The sequence below is a fragment of the Episyrphus balteatus genome, chromosome 2 (genome assembly GCF_945859705.1).
Source record: "Episyrphus balteatus chromosome 2, idEpiBalt1.1, whole genome shotgun sequence".
Taxonomy (NCBI): Eukaryota; Metazoa; Arthropoda; class Insecta; order Diptera; family Syrphidae; genus Episyrphus; species Episyrphus balteatus.
The window spans coordinates 10,193,478-10,214,848 of record NC_079135.1 but is presented as its reverse complement, the minus strand read 5'-3'; the positions used below and the strand labels follow the sequence as shown (position 1 = coordinate 10,214,848).

The 21,371-nt window shown below is 34.1% G+C and overlaps 3 protein-coding genes and 1 long non-coding RNA gene across 5 annotated transcripts; 2 read left to right on the top strand and 2 right to left on the bottom strand.

The window, feature by feature from the left end:
* Positions 1 to 1,106: 1,106 nt before the first annotated feature.
* LOC129909180 (uncharacterized) lies at positions 1,107 to 4,243 on the bottom strand. Of its 2 annotated transcripts, none has more exons than XR_008771418.1 (3): positions 3,777 to 4,243; positions 3,597 to 3,715; positions 1,107 to 3,533 (listed from the first exon to the last, which is right to left on the bottom strand). It is a non-coding gene; the product is annotated as an uncharacterized LOC129909180 (long non-coding RNA). The 2 variants fall into 2 exon arrangements; XR_008771419.1 differs by having other exon boundaries at positions 3,622 to 3,715.
* A 1,600-nt stretch (positions 4,244 to 5,843) lies between these two features.
* LOC129909164 (PHD finger protein 7-like) lies at positions 5,844 to 7,513 on the top strand. Its single transcript, XM_055986163.1, has 3 exons — positions 5,844 to 6,060; positions 6,133 to 6,234; positions 6,307 to 7,513. The coding sequence occupies exons 1-3, from the start codon at positions 5,962 to 5,964 to the stop codon at positions 7,429 to 7,431; spliced, it is 1,326 nt and encodes a 441-aa protein (XP_055842138.1). The 5' UTR covers positions 5,844 to 5,961; the 3' UTR covers positions 7,432 to 7,513.
* Positions 7,514 to 8,312: 799 nt separating this feature from the next.
* Positions 8,313 to 10,842, bottom strand: LOC129909161 (uncharacterized). Its single transcript, XM_055986159.1, has 4 exons — positions 9,905 to 10,842; positions 9,372 to 9,841; positions 8,948 to 9,317; positions 8,313 to 8,886 (listed from the first exon to the last, which is right to left on the bottom strand). Exons 1-4 carry the CDS (start codon positions 10,749 to 10,751, stop codon positions 8,381 to 8,383), a joined length of 2,193 nt encoding a protein of 730 aa, XP_055842134.1. The 5' UTR covers positions 10,752 to 10,842; the 3' UTR covers positions 8,313 to 8,380.
* Positions 10,843 to 12,358: 1,516 nt separating this feature from the next.
* On the top strand, positions 12,359 to 15,691 carry LOC129909160 (DNA repair protein Rev1). Its single transcript, XM_055986158.1, has 4 exons — positions 12,359 to 12,492; positions 12,549 to 14,041; positions 14,102 to 15,460; positions 15,526 to 15,691. Exons 1-4 carry the CDS (start codon positions 12,466 to 12,468, stop codon positions 15,668 to 15,670), a joined length of 3,024 nt encoding a protein of 1,007 aa, XP_055842133.1. The 5' UTR covers positions 12,359 to 12,465; the 3' UTR covers positions 15,671 to 15,691.
* The last annotated feature ends 5,680 nt before the right edge of the window (positions 15,692 to 21,371 follow it).

Below are 21,371 nucleotides of genomic sequence, written 5' to 3'. Positions count from 1 at the left end.
TCTTTAATTATAAACAAAAAAGTCCGTTGAGAAAACAAAGAAACTCATATTGTATATAAACGCATTTTTGATAAAGATAGATATGTATTAAATGCCATTTTGAATTATTTTTAGCTGGAAAGTTCAATTTTATTGATGTACCTAAACACAAAATCTTTCTTTTAGCGGAAATTGTTATTAGCGATGTTATAAACCATTAAAGTTCTTTCAAACCCATTATATAAAATACTCATTGCCTTTTTTATCGAGATTTACACCTATTTGCACACGAAACTCTCACATGATTTTATATGTTTAAAAAAATCGTGCACACACAGTTACTTATACTACGTTTCCACCTACCCTGAATCCGAGATTTAGCTAAGTAGATTTAGCGTAAATCTCGAGTTTTGTTCTAAATCTCGGATTGAAAGTAGGTGAAAACTTAGATTTAGGGTAGCTGGACCCAAATCTGAGGTTGAGCGAAGTAGATTTAAAATAAATCTCGAGATTTATTCTAAATCTACTTAGCTAAATCTCGGATTTAGCGTAGGTGGAAACATAGTATTACGAATAAAAATAAATCTCTTGGCCAATTTGCCACAAAAGATCATTGGATCTGCCAAAAAATCTCTGATTCAAATATAAATACTGCCTTATCTTACGTTCAGAAGCATAGTGACACAACTCAAAAATAACGATTTTTCAGCCGAAGTAAATAAGAAAATCATATTCAAAATCACTTTTTGAATTGCGACACTATCTTTCTCAACGTGCGAAATGCATGCATGAAGAAACGCGGCTACAGGGGCTAACAAACTGGTGTTCTTGAAATACGGAGAAATAATTTACTCAAATAGCTAGTTTTGAATAACTCCAATATAACATTTTTGATTCATTCAAATATTCCCGATCTTACGATTTTGATTAAATTCAGTTCTTTAATTCGGTTTTTTATAGCCTTGAACTGTAGGAGGAAGTACGCATTTAATTTTGTACTAACCTAACTTGCAACTAAGAACATACTTACTTATTTTCAAAAATTTCAATTTAAAAAAAAAAAACAAAAAAAAAATTATTAATTTATTTGTATATATAAATATATTGTTCAAGAAATTTTGCTTTTGTGATAACATTAAATAATATATAATGTTTATTCGAGATTTCTAAAGAATAACTTGTTAGTTTGTGTGGTGTTAATTTTCAAAGTGATTCTCAAAACTTAAAAAAAGTCATTTTCATTATTAACCAGATACTATTATACTATTGATTTATTGAACATTTATATATTGATAAATATATTTATATATCGAACCAAAGTAAGAACAGTTTTGACATAAAAACAAATCCAGATCAAAACAAAAGGTACCTATGTTCTTCAAAATTGTTTTTTGTTCATCAATTTTCCGCGAAATTGTTTAATTAAATAACAAGACTTGTTAAAAACTAATTATTATTATTCATTGGGTCAATTTTCCAATAGTTGTTTCTGATTCATTTGTTCTGTAATGTTGGCGTTCCAAAGCCTATGCTGGGTGCAATTTTTCCACTGCTACTATCCAATGATTCTCTGAAAAAAAAAAATTGTATTAAAATAATTATAACATTTATTGGGTAGCAAGACTATGATTTAATAAATACAATTGAAGGAGGCTCTAAGTTTAAAACTGCATTTGTTTACTTTTTGTGGAAATTAAACTCCTAGTGTTTGAGTAATATCTTATGGTTAGCTTGAAAAAAAATACAGTTTAATTTAAAAAAATGGATCTTTAGTTATAAGTTGTATCAAATCAAAATTTAGCGTTTTTCTAGGAGTGGGTTTGATTAGACTAATGCAGTTTTTTCCCTGGACCATTCAATGAGATATAACGTGTAAAACAAGAAAAAAGTAACTACTCTTACGACATTCGTAGGGATTATGTTTTTTTTTTAGTTTTTTAGGGGTAAATAAAAGCAAAGTGCTACAATGGGACGGTATTGTTTTTGTTTACTATTTTTTATATCTTAAGATATCGATTCCAAAGATAATAATTGTATATTTGGGTTTAGGTAGGTACATCGTACATGTAAGCCTACATTTTGGTTAACAAATTTTGTGGTAGTGCTATACTTTAAAATAGATTGCAAGATTCCATATAAACAAAAAAAAAATAATATTCACACAAGAAAACATTGTTATGCGATTCTGTCTGATGAAACTTGTAGATCACAAAAAAGGTAGTTGAAACCCGATAGCAAAATCCTACCCATTTGAAGACAGACATACATATACACAAGTAATTGGCAGAATTTTGCATTAGACACGCTAAAAAAATTATAACATAGCAGAACAGTTTCAAGAGAAACATAATACATATGTAACAAAATTGTCAGAACAAAGAACATAATTATTTGACTGTTTTCACAAATCTGGGTTTTACTGGCCGTGTAATGAAGGCATGCTAGCAAGGAGGTGCAATTTTGATTAGTTTAAGCATAGATCTGACAAACATTTTTGTCAAATACCTATAAGAATTAAAATGTTGAAAACTTTGCATTTGAAAATAATATTAAATTTTTGTAGGTACTTTATTAATAGAAGCACCTGACTCCAGGAGCATTAACAATAATAATTTTGACTATATGCTTGTAGGACCTAAGGTCTTTTAAATGCATGCTGCACGGCACAAGTCAGAAGGAATAGAAAATAGAAAGATTATAGGAAAGAATTTTTTGTTGCATTCTATCGATAAAAAAAATAACTTGTGAAAGCAAATCACAAAGACAACATTCTTTGACTACCCTTGCTTTGGGATGGTCTTGAAACCATCGTATGATTAACACTATTTACATGTGGCGTTGTCGCACTGCCCGCTCTTGCTCCTATACTACTCTCACCAGCTTGATCATGTTTATTTTTTACTTTATCAAGAGCAGATATGCATCATCTGGACCAAACTTATGTATAAGTTTTTTAAACTGAAAAACTAAAAGAGAATAAATTCTTTTACATTTATCATAAAGAACATACATACATATAAATAAATCTTTCTCATCTTCTGGATTTAAACAGACATCACTTGATTTTATGACCAATTCCTTAATTTCTGCAATTGAAATTATGCACTGTTTTCGTCGTAACAATTTTTTGTAAAATGTTTGTGTTATTTGATATTTTACCGTCTCCTCAGCCTGTACGGCGTACATATCTTTCAAATACTGTTTCAGTATACACGCCCACACTGACGTTATACGTTTCCAAATGTCGCCAATATCCTCGGTAAACGTTTAAAGAAAACATGTGGATCTTCCTCATGGTCTTCAAGAATATAGTCTGCATTTTCAGCAGGTTTGACATTCTTTGAATGTGGCTTACAGATTTGATAAATCAGATCAGAGGGGCGCATCTGGAACATATGGAAATTAGGTAAATTGTCAGCGATGTAGAGCATCTGAGTGTATTTTGATCATCAAATTGCTTGATTACTGTTAAGACTAGAGCACGTCGTTGATTTTTCGTTTCGTTGCACTTTCATATTAATCTTCTTTGGCCTGGCATCTGCTTGATACGCTCACTATAATAAAATGTTATTTGTATATATATATATATAATATGGTACAATCAGCATAAGACGTACTTCACCTTATCGCAATACTACTTACTCAACCCTTGCAGCCTAAAGTCCAGGATAGCTTGCACATATGTAATTGAATGATTCTGTTGGCCATCATTTAAAATCTTCTTTTTTGTTTTTCCCTTAAGAAAATGCTTAAGATTTGTTTATAAATAAAAACAAAAACTGATGATGGCGGCTTACAATATATAAGTCTATTGGACTCTTTTTTTCTGAAGCACCTAAATGCATTTAACACAACCAACGATGGATAAGTTCCGTAGGTTTTAGCACTTAGCATAAAAGGAGAACGAATAATTAACAAAAAATATACATATGTATATTTAGGATGTACATAAAAGTTACATGTCGATTAAATAAGAGAACTTTTCCTTTTTTTGTTTAAATAGAAAGAAACGCGGGAAAAAATGTGAAATTAATTATGGGCTGTCAAAAATTTTGACGTTGTTTGGGACAGATTTTGTTTCATGTGTGTTGGTTTTGTGTACGTGTATGACAGATTTTACTACGTTACATAACATTACGTCGCGTAACGTTAAATATGTGTGTAAATTGTAATTGTTTATAGAACTGTCATTTTTTTCACATTTTGTTAATTATTTATTAAACTATGATTCACCAAATTCTAAAACTGATTAACCAAATTTCACAAAGCGATTTCCGATCGATTGATACCAAAAAACCCTATTTTTGTTACTATCGTTTGCTAACTATACGCCAAACCTTAAATTGTTAATAACTTTTAAACTAGGATTCACCAAATTCTAAAATTCGTTAACCAAATTTCACCTAATTCTCACCTAATTATTTGCATCAAAATTTTTGAAAATCGTGAAAACTCGCTGCTAACTATACGGCGGTCATAAAGCCTGGTACGCTGCTCGCGCTAAATTTTAGCTCCCATACAAATTATCGAAAATTTTTAGCCGAGATAAAATGGATCCCATACAAGTTATCGATAACTTGTATGGGAATTTTATCTAGCGCGAGCAGCGTACCAGGCTTAACTATACAATGACCTAAAAAAGTGGGAAATTTACAAAAGTACATTTTTTATTCCTTCCTAAGTAAAATAAGCAAAAAGCTTATTTTTTGGCTAAAAAAAAACAATTTTTGTAGTTTTTTCTAAAAGCAAATAGCGCTACAAAGAAATAAATTTTTTTTACTTTATTTGTAAATTTCCCACTTTTTCACTTTTTAGGTCATTGTAGTTATGGCTTAAAGGTATAACTTCAACGGCCACTTTTTGCAAAAAGTCAAAATTTTCAAACTCATTTTGCAAAATTAAAATAATGATGCAGAAAGCTTATTTTTTGGTTTAAAAAACCATTTTTGTAGTTTTTTTTTCTAAAAACAAATAGCGCTTTGATTTTGTGGAGGAAAAAACTGTCACAAAATGAGTTTGAAAATTTTCACTTTTCCACTTTTTCACTTTTTAGGTCATTGTAGTTATAGCCTGGTACGCTGCTCGCGCTAAATTTTAGCCAAGATAAAATTCCCATACAAGTTATCGATAATTTGTATGGGACTCATTTTAGCTCGGCTAAAATTTTTCGATAATTTGTATGGGAGCTAAAATTTAGCGCGAGCTGCGTACCAGGCTTATGGCTTTAATTTCAAGAAAAATGTATATTTCTTTTAAGAACTGAAAAAAATTTGCTGTGTAGATACGTTGTCGTTCGCATTTTATGATATATTTTCCGACAGCAAAATTTAAAATATTAGGGGTTTTCATTACTGATGGGAACTTTCGAATAAAAACTATCAAACTATCGATAGTTTTTAAATATTCATTCATTCGATAGTTTTAAATCATTCACTTATTCATTTATTTACTATTTTCATTCGAATAGTTTTTTTATTCGATACTTTTTATATTCGATAGTTTATTCGATAGTTTATTCGATAGTTTTTATCCGATAGTTTATTCGATAGTTTTATTCGATAGTTTTTATTCGAATGAATAAATGAATGAATGAACTTATCGATAGTTCAAGTCCTGCAGTTACTAACTATCGATAGTTCAAATCATTCGATAGCTCCCATCACCAGTTTTAATGGAAAGGTGTAAACTCTGGGTAAACCTGGTAAAATGGAAAATCTGGTGATTCTAAATTTCAAATAATTGTGAATTAAAATATTTCTCGATTTTTTTTTTTTGAAATTTCAGAACATATTCACTGAATGCATTCATTCACATATTCACAGTAGGTGTTTTTACAAATGTATTCTGGCATCACTCAATAAAAAATGTTTACAAAAAATGGCAGTTGTGGTTTGTGGATTTTATTAAAAATTTATTATTAAATTATTCCTAGCAATTAAATATTAACTGGTAAAAATATACTCTTTTAAACAAACAACAATAATGCCTTGTTGTTCTATTTGTAAAAAAGAAGATGACAATCCTGTTGATTATGGAGATTTCATGAATAAATCCGGAATATGTGTCCACTACTATTGCCTTGTGAGTATGCTACCTGGAAATCTTTAATTCCCAAAAAACCAATAAATTTTCATTGTTTATTCTTAAACTAAGCTCCTTTCGACACATCTTCCTCAAAACGGATCAGATTCCTCTGGAATATTAGGGTTTCTATTGCGTGACATTCGCAATGAAATTAAAAAATGTGCCCAAAGGGTAAGTGCTTTTGCAAATTAAAAAAAAAAAAACAACAAATTTTTCAAACAACCATCAACCATTAACATGCAGATTTGTTGCTATTGCAAAGAACCCAATGCCTCATTAGCATGCTTCACATGCAAACACTATTTCCATAACATTTGTGCCAATCAAAATAATTGCTCCTCTGAATTTATCGATGATTTTCGCTCCTATTGCCACTATCACGTTCCATTTAAAAATGATAAAATGTTAAAACAAAAGAAAAGTACTTGCTGGATTTGTGAGGAAGATCTTGGCGAATATAATCCCATTCTAACTCTTCGATCTTATTGTTGCCAAAATGGCTATGTCCATCGTCATTGTTTGCGCAAACATGCCCTCAATGCTGGCTATCGTTTGATCTGCATTTGGTGCACTGGGAAAGACTTTCGCGATGACATGCGCAAGCATGGAGTCTTTGTGCCAGATCGTGAAGCAATTTGGGATAATAATGAAACCCAACGATACACTGATTTACATCGTGGCTATTCAAAATGCGATGCTAAAAGGTGTGTTTGTCCGCAAGGTCGCGATTACTTTACCGCCACTTTGTGGAAGTTGATGATTTGTTGTATGTGTGGAGCATCAGGAGTTCATGAGAAATGTGGTAGCGCGCTGATATCCAAAAATCAATACACATGTGAAACTTGCAGTCAAGTTCTATTGCAAGCAAAAAGAGATAAGGAACGACCAAAAGACACTAACTTTAATTGCACAATGTTCATGTCGAAAACGTTCGAAGAAAGACCAGATCTATTGCAAATTGTAAATTGTTTGAGTTCGATTGAAACAAAAAACTCAGATATTGAAGAAGTCCTATCATCAAAAGGCACTGAAGAATCTGAACAAATAAATCTGCCGTCAACTTCATTGGTTTCGCAAAAGAAACCACAAATCAGAGAGATGTTTATGTTTGGAAAAAATAAGCAAATAGTTGGTGTGGTTAAAGTCGATAAAGAGAAGCTTGAAGAAACAGCCGATGGACTTACATGCAAAGAAGAGGATGTTCTTGATTATTCAACTTCTAGTAAACTGTTGAAGTCGATTTTTTCAGATATTGAAGATGAAGGTCGTGAGTTGTCCATAGACATGGTGGATGAAATATTTGATCGTTTTAAGTTAACGTTGGAGAATTTTGGTGATGATTCAACAAGTGAATTTTCTTTGAATTAATTGAATACTTATTATGTATTGAATACATATTATTAATTTTTGTTATACAAAATAAAGGAATTGGTTATTTTTTGTTAGTAAAAGAACGCTTAATTTTATTCACAAAGAAACTATTTGGTGATGAAAGATAGGGGCCAAGCATGTAGCTTGATTATAATCGGGTATCAGCAGTATCTAATTTGATTCAATGGAGATCGGTCGACTGAGCCGAATTAAATGCAGCCTAATGTCGATTGTATCAAGTTAAGTCGATTGTACCAAGTTAAGTTCTACCACTCCAAAATTTTATCTTCAACGAGACTTGAAGAGAGAAAATTGCAACACAACGCAATGAATGAGTAAAAATTTATTTGTATTCAAGATTTTCGAGGCGCACTAAAATTTTTTTTTGGAAGTCTATGCGATTTGTCAATTTTAACCCTTAAAACGATAAAAAAAAATCCGTACATTTTGTAGAAATCGGAGAAAATTTTGTTCCGATTAGTAACGATGAATAGACCTGGGTCGAATTACGGCATACGATTACGATCATACGTTAACGAATTGACTATTGCTGTCTTTATTTAATCAATAGAAAAAGATAGAGATATAATAGAATCAAAACGTTTACGTATGATCTTAATCTTATACCGTAATTCGACCCTTGATTAATTATTTTTTATAAAAAAAAGCGACTTCTATGCATTGAAACTTGTATCACGGTTATCAACTGGATGCAAATGTCAGAAAGCACCAGCTTTCAAATACAAAAAGAATCACCAAAATCGGTTGACCCAGTTGAAACTTCTGAGCTAAAAAACATAAAAAAATATAGACGAATAATTGAGAAGATCCTTCTTTTTTGAAGTTGGTGAGAAAAACAAGAAAAATGAACAAAAACCTTTTTCTTAAACCACATTTTTTTTATTGAACTTTTAAAATTCTTCTCTAAGCCTCCCCCTCCAATCAATCACCTCTTGTGTGAACATTCAAAATCCCTATACCACTGAACTTGAGCTTGTGTTAATGAAGACTTTTGGTATCTCAAAACACTCTCAAAGTCTTCCATATTTATATATTCCACATCGCTATCTTGTGTGAATGCATGCATAGCAGCTTCATTACATAAATTGCAAATATCTGCTCCAGAAAATAGTTCAGTTGCTTTAGCAATCTTTTCCAAATCAACATCATTATGGAATGGCATTTTTCCAGCATGCATTTTAAGTATTTGTAATCGTGAGTCTCTATCGGGCGCTGGAACATGAATAAGTTTATCAAAACGTCCAGGTCGCATTAAAGCATCATCAATCATTTCCGGTCGATTTGTTGCAGCAACAACTAATATACTATTACCACCAGGAGCTGATGAGAATAATTTTACACCAATGCCATCCATTTCGGTTAAAAGAGTCGAAAGTATTCGAGTTTGAACATCACTTTTAGCATCAGCACTTCGTCGACCAACTAAAGAATCTAAAAAAGAAAACATATCAAGTTTTAAACAGAAATTTTGAAGGATCAACTGAATCCCTACCAATTTCGTCAAGAAAAACCAAACACGGAGAATTCTTTCGTGCAGTGTCAAATATTTTTGAAATATATTTCTCTGAATTCCCAACATATGGCGAATAAACTTCAGCTGCCGATGTCGGAATGAAGGTCATATTAGCTTCAGTTGCCAAACACTTGGCTATTGTTGTTTTTGCACATCCCGGTGGACCATAGAGGAGAATTCCTTTCGGCAAACACAATCCAAATCTTTCGAAGGCTGCTTTCTGTTTTAAACCAGATAACACTGAGATCTCAAGTGCTTTCTTAAGTTGTTCCATGCCACCAACTGAATTAAATTTGTCATCAGTTTTGAAGACTTTAACGTCCGTATGACCAAATGATGCTGGTTTCATCTGAAATTAATTTAAAACAAAATGATTAAAGAAATGATGGAATTACACTCTTACCGTTCTCAAAAGTCTTTCAAGAGTCTCAGTAAACTTGTCGAAAGTTATTTCAGTACGAATAAGCTCCTGGCCAATTGAGTTGATGAGAAGTTCCAAGTCAGAAGCAACAAAACCTTGTGTTTGCTTGGCAATCTTCTGTAGAAGTTCAGTGTTTAGATCAAAGGTCTTCCCGTAGAAAGAATGCTCTAACATTGATGCAAATATAACAGCTCTTTGTTCCTCACTAAGTGCTGGAATATTAATCTCGATTCCAAAGCGTCCAGGACGTCTTAAAGCTGGCATAATTGATTCTAATCGCGAACTCGTTGCAAGGACAATTATTTTTGATGATTCCGTCGAATGACGTAAATTGTCAAGCAGGGATACCAATTGTCCTGAGACTCGTGTTGAATTCCCAGAGTCATTGGAGTTCTTCTTGCTCACTGCTGGACAAATTAGGTCAAGATCTTCGATGAGAATTACAACTGGATCTGTAAGTTAAAGTTTGTTGTTTAACAAAAGAGAATCAAGAAAGTTATTTGATGAAGTTATACCATTTGGTTGAAAAGATTGAATGAATAACTTTACTGAATTAAAGATTCTTCTCAGTTCGGCTTCAGTTTCGCCAGGATATTGCCCCAGAATATTTGCCGATCGAATAATGTAACAATTGCAATTATTCTCAACAACAAAGTTCATACAAATTGAGGTCTTCCCAGAACCGGGAGGACCAATCAAAAGAGCATTCAAAGATGGTTTCATCTTCCAATTGAGCTCTTCATAGATTGACATGCTCTCCATCAATTGTTGGAGTTCTTCTTGAGGTTGTTCTATTGCAACTAAATTACGGAAGAAGCATTCTTCACCTGAAGTTTGTAGTTTAATATTTGAAACTATAATTTCGGTTGTTTCTGTAAACTTAAAGACATGGGAATCTTTGGATTGAATGTGTATTTCAGTGATTCCAATTTCTTGGAGTTCTTCCAACATAATAAAAGAATTATTAACAAAACTATAAGTCTGAAGGATGGTTTTAGTTAAATCAATTAAAAGTTGTCTGTTGGCATTTTTCATTTCAAATAGTTTTTCATTTATGGTAAAAATAAGATTCACCCGGGAAGCAGGTTGGATACTATTATCTAGAACTTCCAATGATGTCAAGCTGCTTGTTATGGTATTCTTAATAGCTCCTACCTTGACAGTGTCATCTAACCAACAGAAATATGGTGGTGTTTGGTTTTCCATGGGATAAATGTTGCAAATATATTCAGCTCCCGAGGATAACTTACATTTGGCCAATGCACCAGGTAGAGTGCGTTTGGGAAAGAGTTCTTTGGGTAAAAGGCATTTTTGGTAAGTAAATGATTGCAAATCGGAGAGGGGTAGGACTTGTAGATTCATTGTTACAAAGTTTTTTTTGGGAAATTTTACGATTTGAATTTAGTTTGAAGAAATTTCCAAAAATTGTGGTTTTGTTTACATATTTTGTAAAATGTCAATTTGACAGTAGTCGCTGAGAGCTTTCAAAAGCTCTGTTTTGTTTGTAAAATAACAGGGATGTTAAGAAATATTTTTTTAAGGTTGGCCTTTTATTTTTGATAGAGCCTTTTTTCACTAGAAATAATATAATCGGTCTTATCACTTATTCCATCGTATCGAAAAATTTCAACGATTCCCGAATAATACAATCACAAAATCCGGTTGTGATGACGATTTGTATGAAATTTTCCACTACGGACGGATTCCGTGATTATTTTTTCGGGAATCGTAGCAAATTTCCAATACGAATGGAGTTCATAATAACGCCGAATAAATTAAGTTCGTAAATTATTTCATTTCGAATGTGAATTGTATAGACTGCTTTTACACTAAGACGCAAAAATTATCTTTGAATTTGTCTTTGATATTTGTTGCAGTGTAGTATTTTTTGGTAGGTACAAAAAATAAAAACAACTCCTGTGGGCTCTATGTGCAACGAAAACATTTTAGTAAATTAAAGAAAGTTAATACCTATACACTCAAATAAAATACAACCGACAAAGGGAACTCTACGGCCGACGAAATCAAATAAAGCGAAATAACAAAAAAAGAAAAATAATATCAAAGAGAAACGTCAAAATGATTTCTAACATTTTTTAACCGAGACTCACAGGTTTGAAAATCATGCTTTTCGAACTTTCTTTCTCCCTTGTTCTTTATGCGTCTCACGCTTTTGGGTATTCGTGTGTTGCCGGCAGGTCAAAAATCGACTCTTGGAAAGTAGCCATAAAGGCTAGACCACCACCGAAGGGTACATGCGGTAGCGGTACGGGTAATTGTATGAAAAAAAAATGAACGTTGATGTGTCAGTTTGGAATTTTTTTCATACAAGTACCCGTACCGCTAACGCATGTACCCTTCGGTGTGGCCAAGCCTTTAAGGCTTGGCCACACCGGAGGGTACGCGGTAGCGGTACGGGTAGCGGCAACGATATTTGTATTAAAAAAATTCCACACCCGAACGTTGATGTGTCACTTTGGAATTTTTTCCATACAAATACCCGTACCGTTACCTGTACCTCTACCGCGTACCCTCCGGTGTGGCCAAGCCTTTAAAGCAGGCAAACCAATGATGACTGAAGACAAAAATTCCAAACTGGAACGTGTAGAATTTTTTTCATACAACCTCGCTGTTTGCAGTGGTCGGTCAGTGTCCCACAAAATTATTTTTTATATTTATTTTGCTTTTTTGAAATGTCATAAAGCGCTCAAAGATTTTTTCTTTGTAAGATGCACCGAATTAAAGTTTTGTTTGCATTTCTTGTAGTGGCCTCAGAGATAAAAAACATAAACAAAATGGCGCATGAATTTATCTGTTTTTTTTTTACTACTTGGCGTAAAATTAAACTTAAACCACCGGTTTTAACTTTACTTGAGGGTTGCTTTTTGTGTAAACCCAGTTTATATTGCATAGATTTTGGCATCACTGGTAAAAGCTCACTTGCACAGCTGACTTTGACAAATACATGTTTGTTTATTTTATTTTTTTAACCGCGCAAGTTTAAAAATACAAAATTTCATCACAAAATTAAAATACAAAAATTATTCCCTTAAAAATTACTTAAATTACTCCAAAAATGGCAAATAATGGTTTCGATGAATGGGTAAGTAACTTATATATTTTTTATTTATTAAAATAACTAAATTCAATCAAAAAAAGGGTGGTTATATGGAAGCAAAAATAACCAAATTGGAAGAACAATTTGTTGCTGCCAGTAATCCATTTCGTCAAACAAATCTTTTCTCTGGAATTTCTATCTTTGTCAATGGCCATACCAATCCATCAGCAGATGAATTAAAAAGAATTATGATGGTTCATGGTGGAATCTTTCACATGTACGAACGATCTCATACAACTTATATTATTGCCGCCAATTTACCCGATGTAAAGGTTCGCAATATGAACACATCGAAGATAATAAGTGCCCAATGGGTGGTTGATTGTCTGAAGGAACAAAAAATTGTAGATTATACCAAATATTTGTTGTACAATAATCAGAATAAATCACAACCAAGAATATCATTTGGTCGTGGTGTCCACAAAAAGAAGGAAGAAGCAAAGGAAACTAGCAAAATCGATGAAAAAGAAGTTGCTAGCATACTCAAAGATCTAGAAAATCTCAATGCAAAGATGAAGAGACCTTCTGAGACAATTGTCAAACCTGACAAACCTCCTGATGAGAGTGTCAAGCCTGAAACATCGATTGTCTCCACTTCTCGAGGCCCAGCTCCCGACAAATCAGTTCAGCAACCTCCTGAACCGAATGTCAAGCCCGACACATCGATTGCCTCCACTTCTCGAGGCCTGGCAACCGACAAACCAGTTCAGCAACCTTCTGAACCGAGTGTCAAGGCTGACACATCAACTGCCTCCACTTCTCGAGGTCTAGCTCGAACTGCAGTCGATCCCAAGTTTCTCTCTGAATTCTATAATAACTCGAGGTTGCATCATATAGCCACATTGGGAGCTGGCTTTAAGCAATACGTATCCGATCTTCGTGAAACATCCACGGGATTGTTTCCAGATCGTGAACAACTCCAAAAGAGTCTTCCCCGAGCAGAAAACTTTGTCAAAAAAGGTCAAATCATAATGCACATCGACATGGATTGCTTCTTCGTCTCTGTTGGTCTGCGTTCCCATCCCTACCTTCGAGGTCAACCAATTGCTGTGACCCATTCAAAGGGTGGCGGTGGTGATGTACCTGTCCACCCAGGTGCCGACCGAAAAGTCGAAATGGATCTGTTCACAAAGAAGTTTGAAAACCAACTTCACAACAACATTCTCTCGGACAAAGTTCGTGGGGCATTTGAAGGTAAACAGTCTCTGTCTGAGATTGCCTCATGCAGTTACGAAGCTCGAGAGAAAGGCATTCGGAATGGGATGTTTGTTGGACACGCTTTGAAACTCTGTCCAAATCTGAAAACAATTCCTTATGACTTTGAGGGTTACAGGGAAGTGGCATACACTTTGTACAACACAATTGCCATGTATACTTTAGACATTGAGGCTGTCAGTTGTGATGAGATGTTTGTAAACCTCACAGACCTCATCAACGAGTTACAAGTTGATCCAATGGATTTTGTAACTCATGTTCGACAGGAGGTACGTGATAAGACTTCATGTCCTTGCTCGGCTGGAGTTGGAGAGAATAAGTAAGTTTTACTCTATGACCTTTAAGGAAGATCTCTTTGAGTTTTCATGTAATTTTATAGACTTCAAGCGAGAATGGCAACAAAGAAAGCCAAGCCAGATGGGCAGTATTACCTTGGTTCTGATAAAGTTGAAGAGTATATGGCGAGTATTCCTATAAGAGACCTCCCGGGAGTCGGTAGTAGCACTATGTACACATTAGAAGAGATGAAACTGGCGACTTGTGGGGATTTGCAAGCTATTTCATTGAGTAAAATTCAAGCTGCTGTTGGTAAAAAGTTTGGAGAGACTCTATATCAGTTTTGTAGAGGAATTGATCCTCGTCCGTTGGCGTATGGTCAAATTAGAAAGTCAGTTTCAGCTGAAGTTAATTATGGAATTCGGTTCAAGACACAAACTGAATTGGAAACATTCCTACGGCAACTCTGCACCGAGGTGCATACTCGCCTTACGAACATAAAACGAAAAGGCAAATGTATAACCCTCAAATTGATGGTTAGAGCTAAAGAAGCACCTGTGGAGACATCGAAATTTATGGGTCATGGTGTATGTGATAATCTTACAAAAGCAGTCTCGCTTTCAGATTACACTTGTGATCTGGAAGTCATTACACGAACTGTTCTTGCAACAACGAAAGCTTTGAATGTGCCTCCAAATGAGCTAAGAGGAATTGGTATTCAAATCACAAAGCTGGATGAACCAAATGAGCCAAAAGAGAAGAAGGAAAATGTTATAAAGAATATGTTTAGTAAAGTTGCCGAAAAGCAACAGGATAAGCCACCAAAGGCTCAAGAGGTGGTAGCAAAAGTGGAAGATAAATCCATGAAAGTTGAAGAAAAATCCAACGAGAAAAAATCCACAGGAGCAATTCCGAAGGTTAAAACGAAAGGGCGACCTCGTAAAAAACCGCCTAAAATGCCGGATGTTATGGGAATGTTGAAAAGTGCTGCCGCAAATAAGAGACCTGTGCCATCGACCACTGATCTTCCCGATGGCATTGATGCTACAGTATTTGCTGAGTTACCTGATGATATTCGTAATGAAATTCTACGGGATCATGCTCGAAAGCAAGCACGCACAGCAAAAGAGCAACCATCGCCGAGAAAAAAACCTGCCCCAATAAGTCCTTCGAAAATGGAAGAAGAATTTCTTAGAGCAATGCCACCAGAACTACAAATGGAAGTTCAAATGCAAATTGGGAAAACTTTTGTTGAAGAAATAAAACCACCTCCACCACCTACATCGATTTCCCCTGAGAATATATTTCATCAGCAAGAACGAATTCAATTGCTTCTCGAATGGGTGAAAAGTTCGACGGAGCCAGAGAATTATGACATTGAATTGATATGTGAGCATGCGACGGAATATGTTCGAGCAAAGAAGATTCATGATTTATATGATCCATTGGTGTATCTGTGTAGGTATGTATAGATGCTATGAAAAATTGTTAAACTTTCGTCTATTTATTATTTTTTTTCTTTTCAAGGATAATCAATCGATTTGGAAGTTGTGGCTGGCACACAGCTTATAATGTTATCATCGATGCCATTCAAAACCAAATGCGACTGACTTATGGTCATAAATTGTATCTTAGTAATAATATTGAATGTAAAAAGTGTTGGACACTGTAAAACTGTGATTTTCTAATTTATTTTTTTATACGAAAAATATACATTTTTTATTCAATACAAAAATGCATTTGATGTGGAAGCTATATTGAAGCTGGTTTCGTTTGGTGATCCAGAGTGGCTCGGATTTCGGAACACTTCCAAATTATTCTGAAAATTATCGTTTGGCACCGGGTTACTGTTCTATTTCTTAAAATAATAGAAAATCCATGATGTCCGCTTAACTGGAAAGTGAGGGAACACAATTTTGGTGAGGGAAAGCCAGGAAACTAGGAAAGGAAACCAGGAAAGTATCATATTTTTAAAATTTCGCTTGGAAAAACAAAATTTTCATATCTTTTCAATCACGACATGAATCTGAAGATTATGTTATTTGTTTCGGTGAAGCACGTAATAACCCAATTTATGGGTTTTGAAAATATTTTAAAACACTTTTAGAACGCGATTCGGTTTTTAAACAAACATTAACTTCTTCAAGTGTCTATGGACGGGCCAAATGTTAATTTGTCGTTAAAAAAAAATGAGGCAAGATCAGAATGAGACGGATCTCAACTTTGGGGTATGAGGTATTCATGTTGGTCATGGACCTATGAAGAATGCTCTCGCGAGTGTATCTTGGAGCCTTTTTCTTAAAATTTTTATTGCGTTTTCAAAGGCACTTTTGAAGGAGAAGTTTGTTTTCATCCAAATCGGGGTGTACTAAATTTAATTTAAAATATTGCAGGGTTGAATAGTTGGATAGCAAAAAGTGTTTGAAGAAATGCCTCAACATATTTGATGAGCTCAAACATTTCTTCACTTTGCCAACAAATTTTGTTGAAAACCTCAAAAACTTTTTAAAGACATGTTCTTCGAGTTCAAGCTTTTATTTTTTTTATACTTTTAGATCGAAATTTGAACCTTTTTAACAAAATATTATGCAAAAAACCTTTAGTATTTGAATGGCCCAAAACCAAATCCCCAGGAATAAAACAAAAGAAAATGTTGAATTGCTCATGTCCTGTGAGCGTTCATTAAGACTTGATTGGGCATATTAAAATAGCGGTGGTTTCATTTTCAAGTTGGCAAAAGTTTATTAAAAACTGCAAACATAATTATCAAAATTTTGTGACTTTTTCTAAATAACTCCCAGCTTTGCTGAACTAATAATTTAACAGGTAAAAAGACTCAGGTTCTTATTGGAATACATTTTTTTGTTCTATTGATATGATCATTTTTAAAATGTACAAATAAATAATAGTCATCTCGTTTCAATTATCATTCAAACTTGAATACAACATTTAATAAAGAAACTCTTGAGCGTTCATTAATTTAGTATAAATAAAGAAATACTACTTTACCTTGAATTTCTTTTTTCTTTTTAAACTTCAATTGCCTGAACTCATTAGCACTATTGCATGTGCAGATGGTTAAGTTCTTCGTTCCTTATCATTATCCTCGCAGAAAACATATCCATTATATAAACATAGATATTAGTCCATAATAAAATTTATTGCGCTGCGATAATCAGTCTCATCATTCCAAAGTCTCAATCTCAACAATCTTTTTACTTGAAAATACCATAAGCTGACTCTCTTCTATAGGTACTAACTAACTACTTTGCCAATGTTGCGTTTCAACGAGATATCTTCCTTTAAGACTAACATGCGCGCACTGGCACAACATTGCCGGAACGTCGTCGTCGTTGTCGGTCGTCGTAATTCAGATAACCTTATTCGAGAATTGAAGTAAGTGTCTGTGCACCGGCTACATGCATCCAAAACATAAATTTAAATCCCAATCCCAACTCTCCGCCATCCAAATGCTTTTGGATACTGGCTCTGATGCGCTCTTAGCCTGCGAACGCAAACCTCAATTAATTACCAAGGCAAAGGAGTAGCATGCGCCGATCTCGTATCTCTTGAAGAATCTTTGTTCGTTTCATTTGCCGCTCGCTATGTTAACTTTTTTGGCTCAAAGAAAAAAAAAAGCAAAGTAAAGGATTCACCAATCCTGTCCCGAGAGAGTTATTTTATGGACCCCAGTGTAATTAAACAATTATAATTTATGGTGTTTTTATTGCTGAGCTCTGATATGAGCTCCACTCCGTTGTTGTTGTGTGGTGTACGAGTGTATCATCTATATAGTTAAGCAGGAGATGCACTTGAGGTTAAGATTTTGTTAATGAACAACTTGAATCACGCACAACACACGTATATACAAAGAATTCTTCTTGCTGCATCATGTTTATAGCAATAACATCATGGATGCAGTTGAAGAACGCTTCAAGCGTAGATCATTTGCAAACGAAAAAATTCACTGATTGCATCCAAAATGCACCCCTAAGGGGGCATTCTCTTTTCGCTTACTTCGATTTTTTCTTGTTTTATTTATAAAAGGATCTTTCTCGGACATAAATTGCTGCGTTAAACGTTTTAATTTTGGCCATAAAATTAAATGGCTCTTCCGAATGATGTTTTGTTTTAGTTGTTCAGGATTTTTTTTTCTCATCATAAATTGTGTACCTACAAGAAATAAGAGCCCATCTGAAGGAGTGTGCGTAGCACTTTAGTTTCAGCTAAATTAAAGGTTAAATTTTATTTTGTGCCAAAATGCAGCAATTAGACTTAAACCAAAAGAAGAAAAAAACAACAAAAAGCTAAAAAGAGGAGGGTTTATTTAGTTAGTTGTTTTATGTTCTCGAAGCCCTAATGATTGATAATGAATGTATAACGACATAGGGGCCTTGATTACGTAGTACAAATCATTTTAATAATATAATCAACATTAAAGTTAAAAAATTGTTTCGTCATTTTTTTTACTTCACAGAAAAATAAATTAAAAAAAAGAATAAGAGTTATTTAGCGTTTAATACATTTTTGTTCTGGTTGGAGTCTTACAATCCTGTTTGCAGAGGTCATAGAGTGGCGCCACGGAGTTTTGATTAGCAATATTTTTCGCAAGAATTCTAAAGCAATTTTAAAAAAGTCGACTTTGAGACACTAACACTTTGTTTTTTAAGCTTAAGAACTTATGAGAATAATAATTTAAATGGTTTTTATTCGTTTAAGGACTTATTTTAGAAAATAAAAACTTGTGGGTACAATCTGAATAAAAAATAGGCTGAAATATTCGAAGTTTTCAAAAAAAGATATTTTAAACGAAAGAGCTGATGTTCGAACTTTTTTTTCTACATTTCCAAAAACTGCGGAAACGGAGTCTACTTGGCAAAGATTAATAATGCAATTATATTTCAAAAGAAAAGAGCAAACATATTCTTAACAAAATTAATTTGTTAGCTGCGGAAAATCAATTTTTCGATCAAATTTCGAATTTTATGTTAAAATTTACATATTCTCACTTTCTGTAACATAATATGAACATCACTGCTGTTATTAGCACGTGTTTTGTCGTAGGCTAAAACGTACATATACTTTCTTTAAACAGAAGGTTTTTGTTTCCAGAAGTTTGCCAATCTCTAATTACTAAATCAAGTAGTATAAAGAACATGCTGAATAATATGCTTCCGTTGATGCTTTTAAAGCAGCAAGACAACTTCTTGTATTACATTATTTTGTTTGAAATATCAGATTTCTTAACTTAAAACTCGCCATGGCTACCAAAAAATCTCTGCACGTTTAATTAAGACATCATCATTGGAATTCCATTAGCACCTTGTATCCTCCATCATAATATATTTCTTGGACTATGGTCAACTGGTTTCTATATAATGTCTGGATTGTTAGTTCTTTTTTTTCAAATAACTTGATTCTCAAATTACCGAGAAGGATGTGGTTGATGTTGGCGAGAGTGGATGTGCTTTAAAAAAGAAAAAAATAAAAAATCGATATCAATTTTTTTGGCAGAAGATGAGCAGCATCAGAATACCAAAAAAGGATATGTCTCTTCACGCAGGCATTTTACAACAAGATGCTAAAAAAATAAACAAAGCAAACATAAGAAACATAACAAAAAAAAAAATTAAAAAAAAGAGAACCAAAAGATATTGGTAGAGCTAAAGTCTATCTTAGGACGAACAACGACAATCACGAATGGAATGCTATTCTCGCATTGGATGCAGGTGTTCAGCCGACATTCAGTCGCCAGTGACGTCATACGCGCCAACGACGACAAACAACATAAAGACAACGCAAGCTCGCTGACAATAACGACCACGACCACGACGACAAGACGATGACGGTCATTTAGCTAGCGGCTATATGGTCCAGAATCGATGAGTCTTTAAATTGATACCAAATATGACATCGCTATGAGCCATTTAATGTGTAGCTTAAATGCAGCCAATGCAGAGAGAGAGAAAAAGAGTATCGTCTCATAATTTATGCTTCAGCACTTTCAACCACCCAACTCTAACTCTCTGTGACTTTACAACAACTCCACAACTCATATGGCGGCATTTGAGGACAGCTGGGGCTGAGGCTTGCCGCAATTGGACACCTCGCGCTCATATAATAGTCATCGGCTCATTGCTGGCAAGTTAAATTCAATTTGAATGCAAATCGTTACGGGAATGTGTTGGGGCGCAATTACTTGAGATATTAAATGTGACGCTTTAAGTATGTATATTGGACAGTATACTCAAATGGTAGCAACAATGTATTTGCATATAAGGCACGAGCTTGGATCACTTCTCTTGGATCTTGCATGCAAGCTGAATTGGTAGGTGGTCTGTTCTGTTCCGGAAAAAATTTGTCCAATAAACTAAAAAAAATACTTGGCGATATCTAGATCTAGTGCGTGGGATGATGTTGTTTTCGCAGGAAAAACATTTTGTTTATTGTTCTGACTGGCGTCAGTAGACTTTGCGCTTATTGGCGTGATTAATGTCAAAAATAAAAGGCTGAAAAAGTATTTTTTTCTAGGTTTTCAAATTTTTCTTTTGGCATATAATTTTACTTGTCGTAAGTGAGTGTGAATTATATCGCTATAAAATTAAATCATCCAAAACCAAGAGCAAGTACTTGCGACCCGATCTACCAGCATAATGAAAGTCACATTTTACTACCTAAAATGTATGTTGTGTCAGCTTAAAACATATTACTATCATCTCCATCTTAAATACTTCCATCCTGCAATTTTGGATTCCAATAGTCATCATGTATCCATTGCAAGCTCATAAGACGTTTAAATTCATTCAACTCAAAGCATCCGTTGAAATTTACACATCAGCTTGTGAACATCATATTAATGTAGGAAATTTGTACATTTTGCCAGCTTGTTGGATCTAACGGGTGGAAAAAATCATTATTAGCAAAGCCCCTAACTAGCTAGCATACATTACACATAAAAATCCTCGAACACTTGTTTCGGGATGAACGTTGAACGTGTTTGGTTAGCCCCCAGCTGAGAGTGTTAAATTCTAATTTCTTGATTAATGGTAGGCATGCTTCAGTGCGATCCGCATTCATGGTGTATGTGTCGGTGGTCATAAAAGCATAAAAATAAATAATAACTATACAGCTTAAGTGTCGGTGGAAGAAACCTATACAACGCCACTTGTTGATCGGTCAAAGAGGGGTCTTCGCGTTGTTGGTTGCTAAAATTACTATGCTCACTTAACGTGTATGCGCAACACAAACAATATTCGCAAAAGAAGTTGTAAAAAACACGACGATACGGGATCTGGGAATAAGGAAGAATAATATGTTATGGGGCTTTAAAGAATCCCATGAAACCAACAATACATATTATTCTCTTGCGAAAT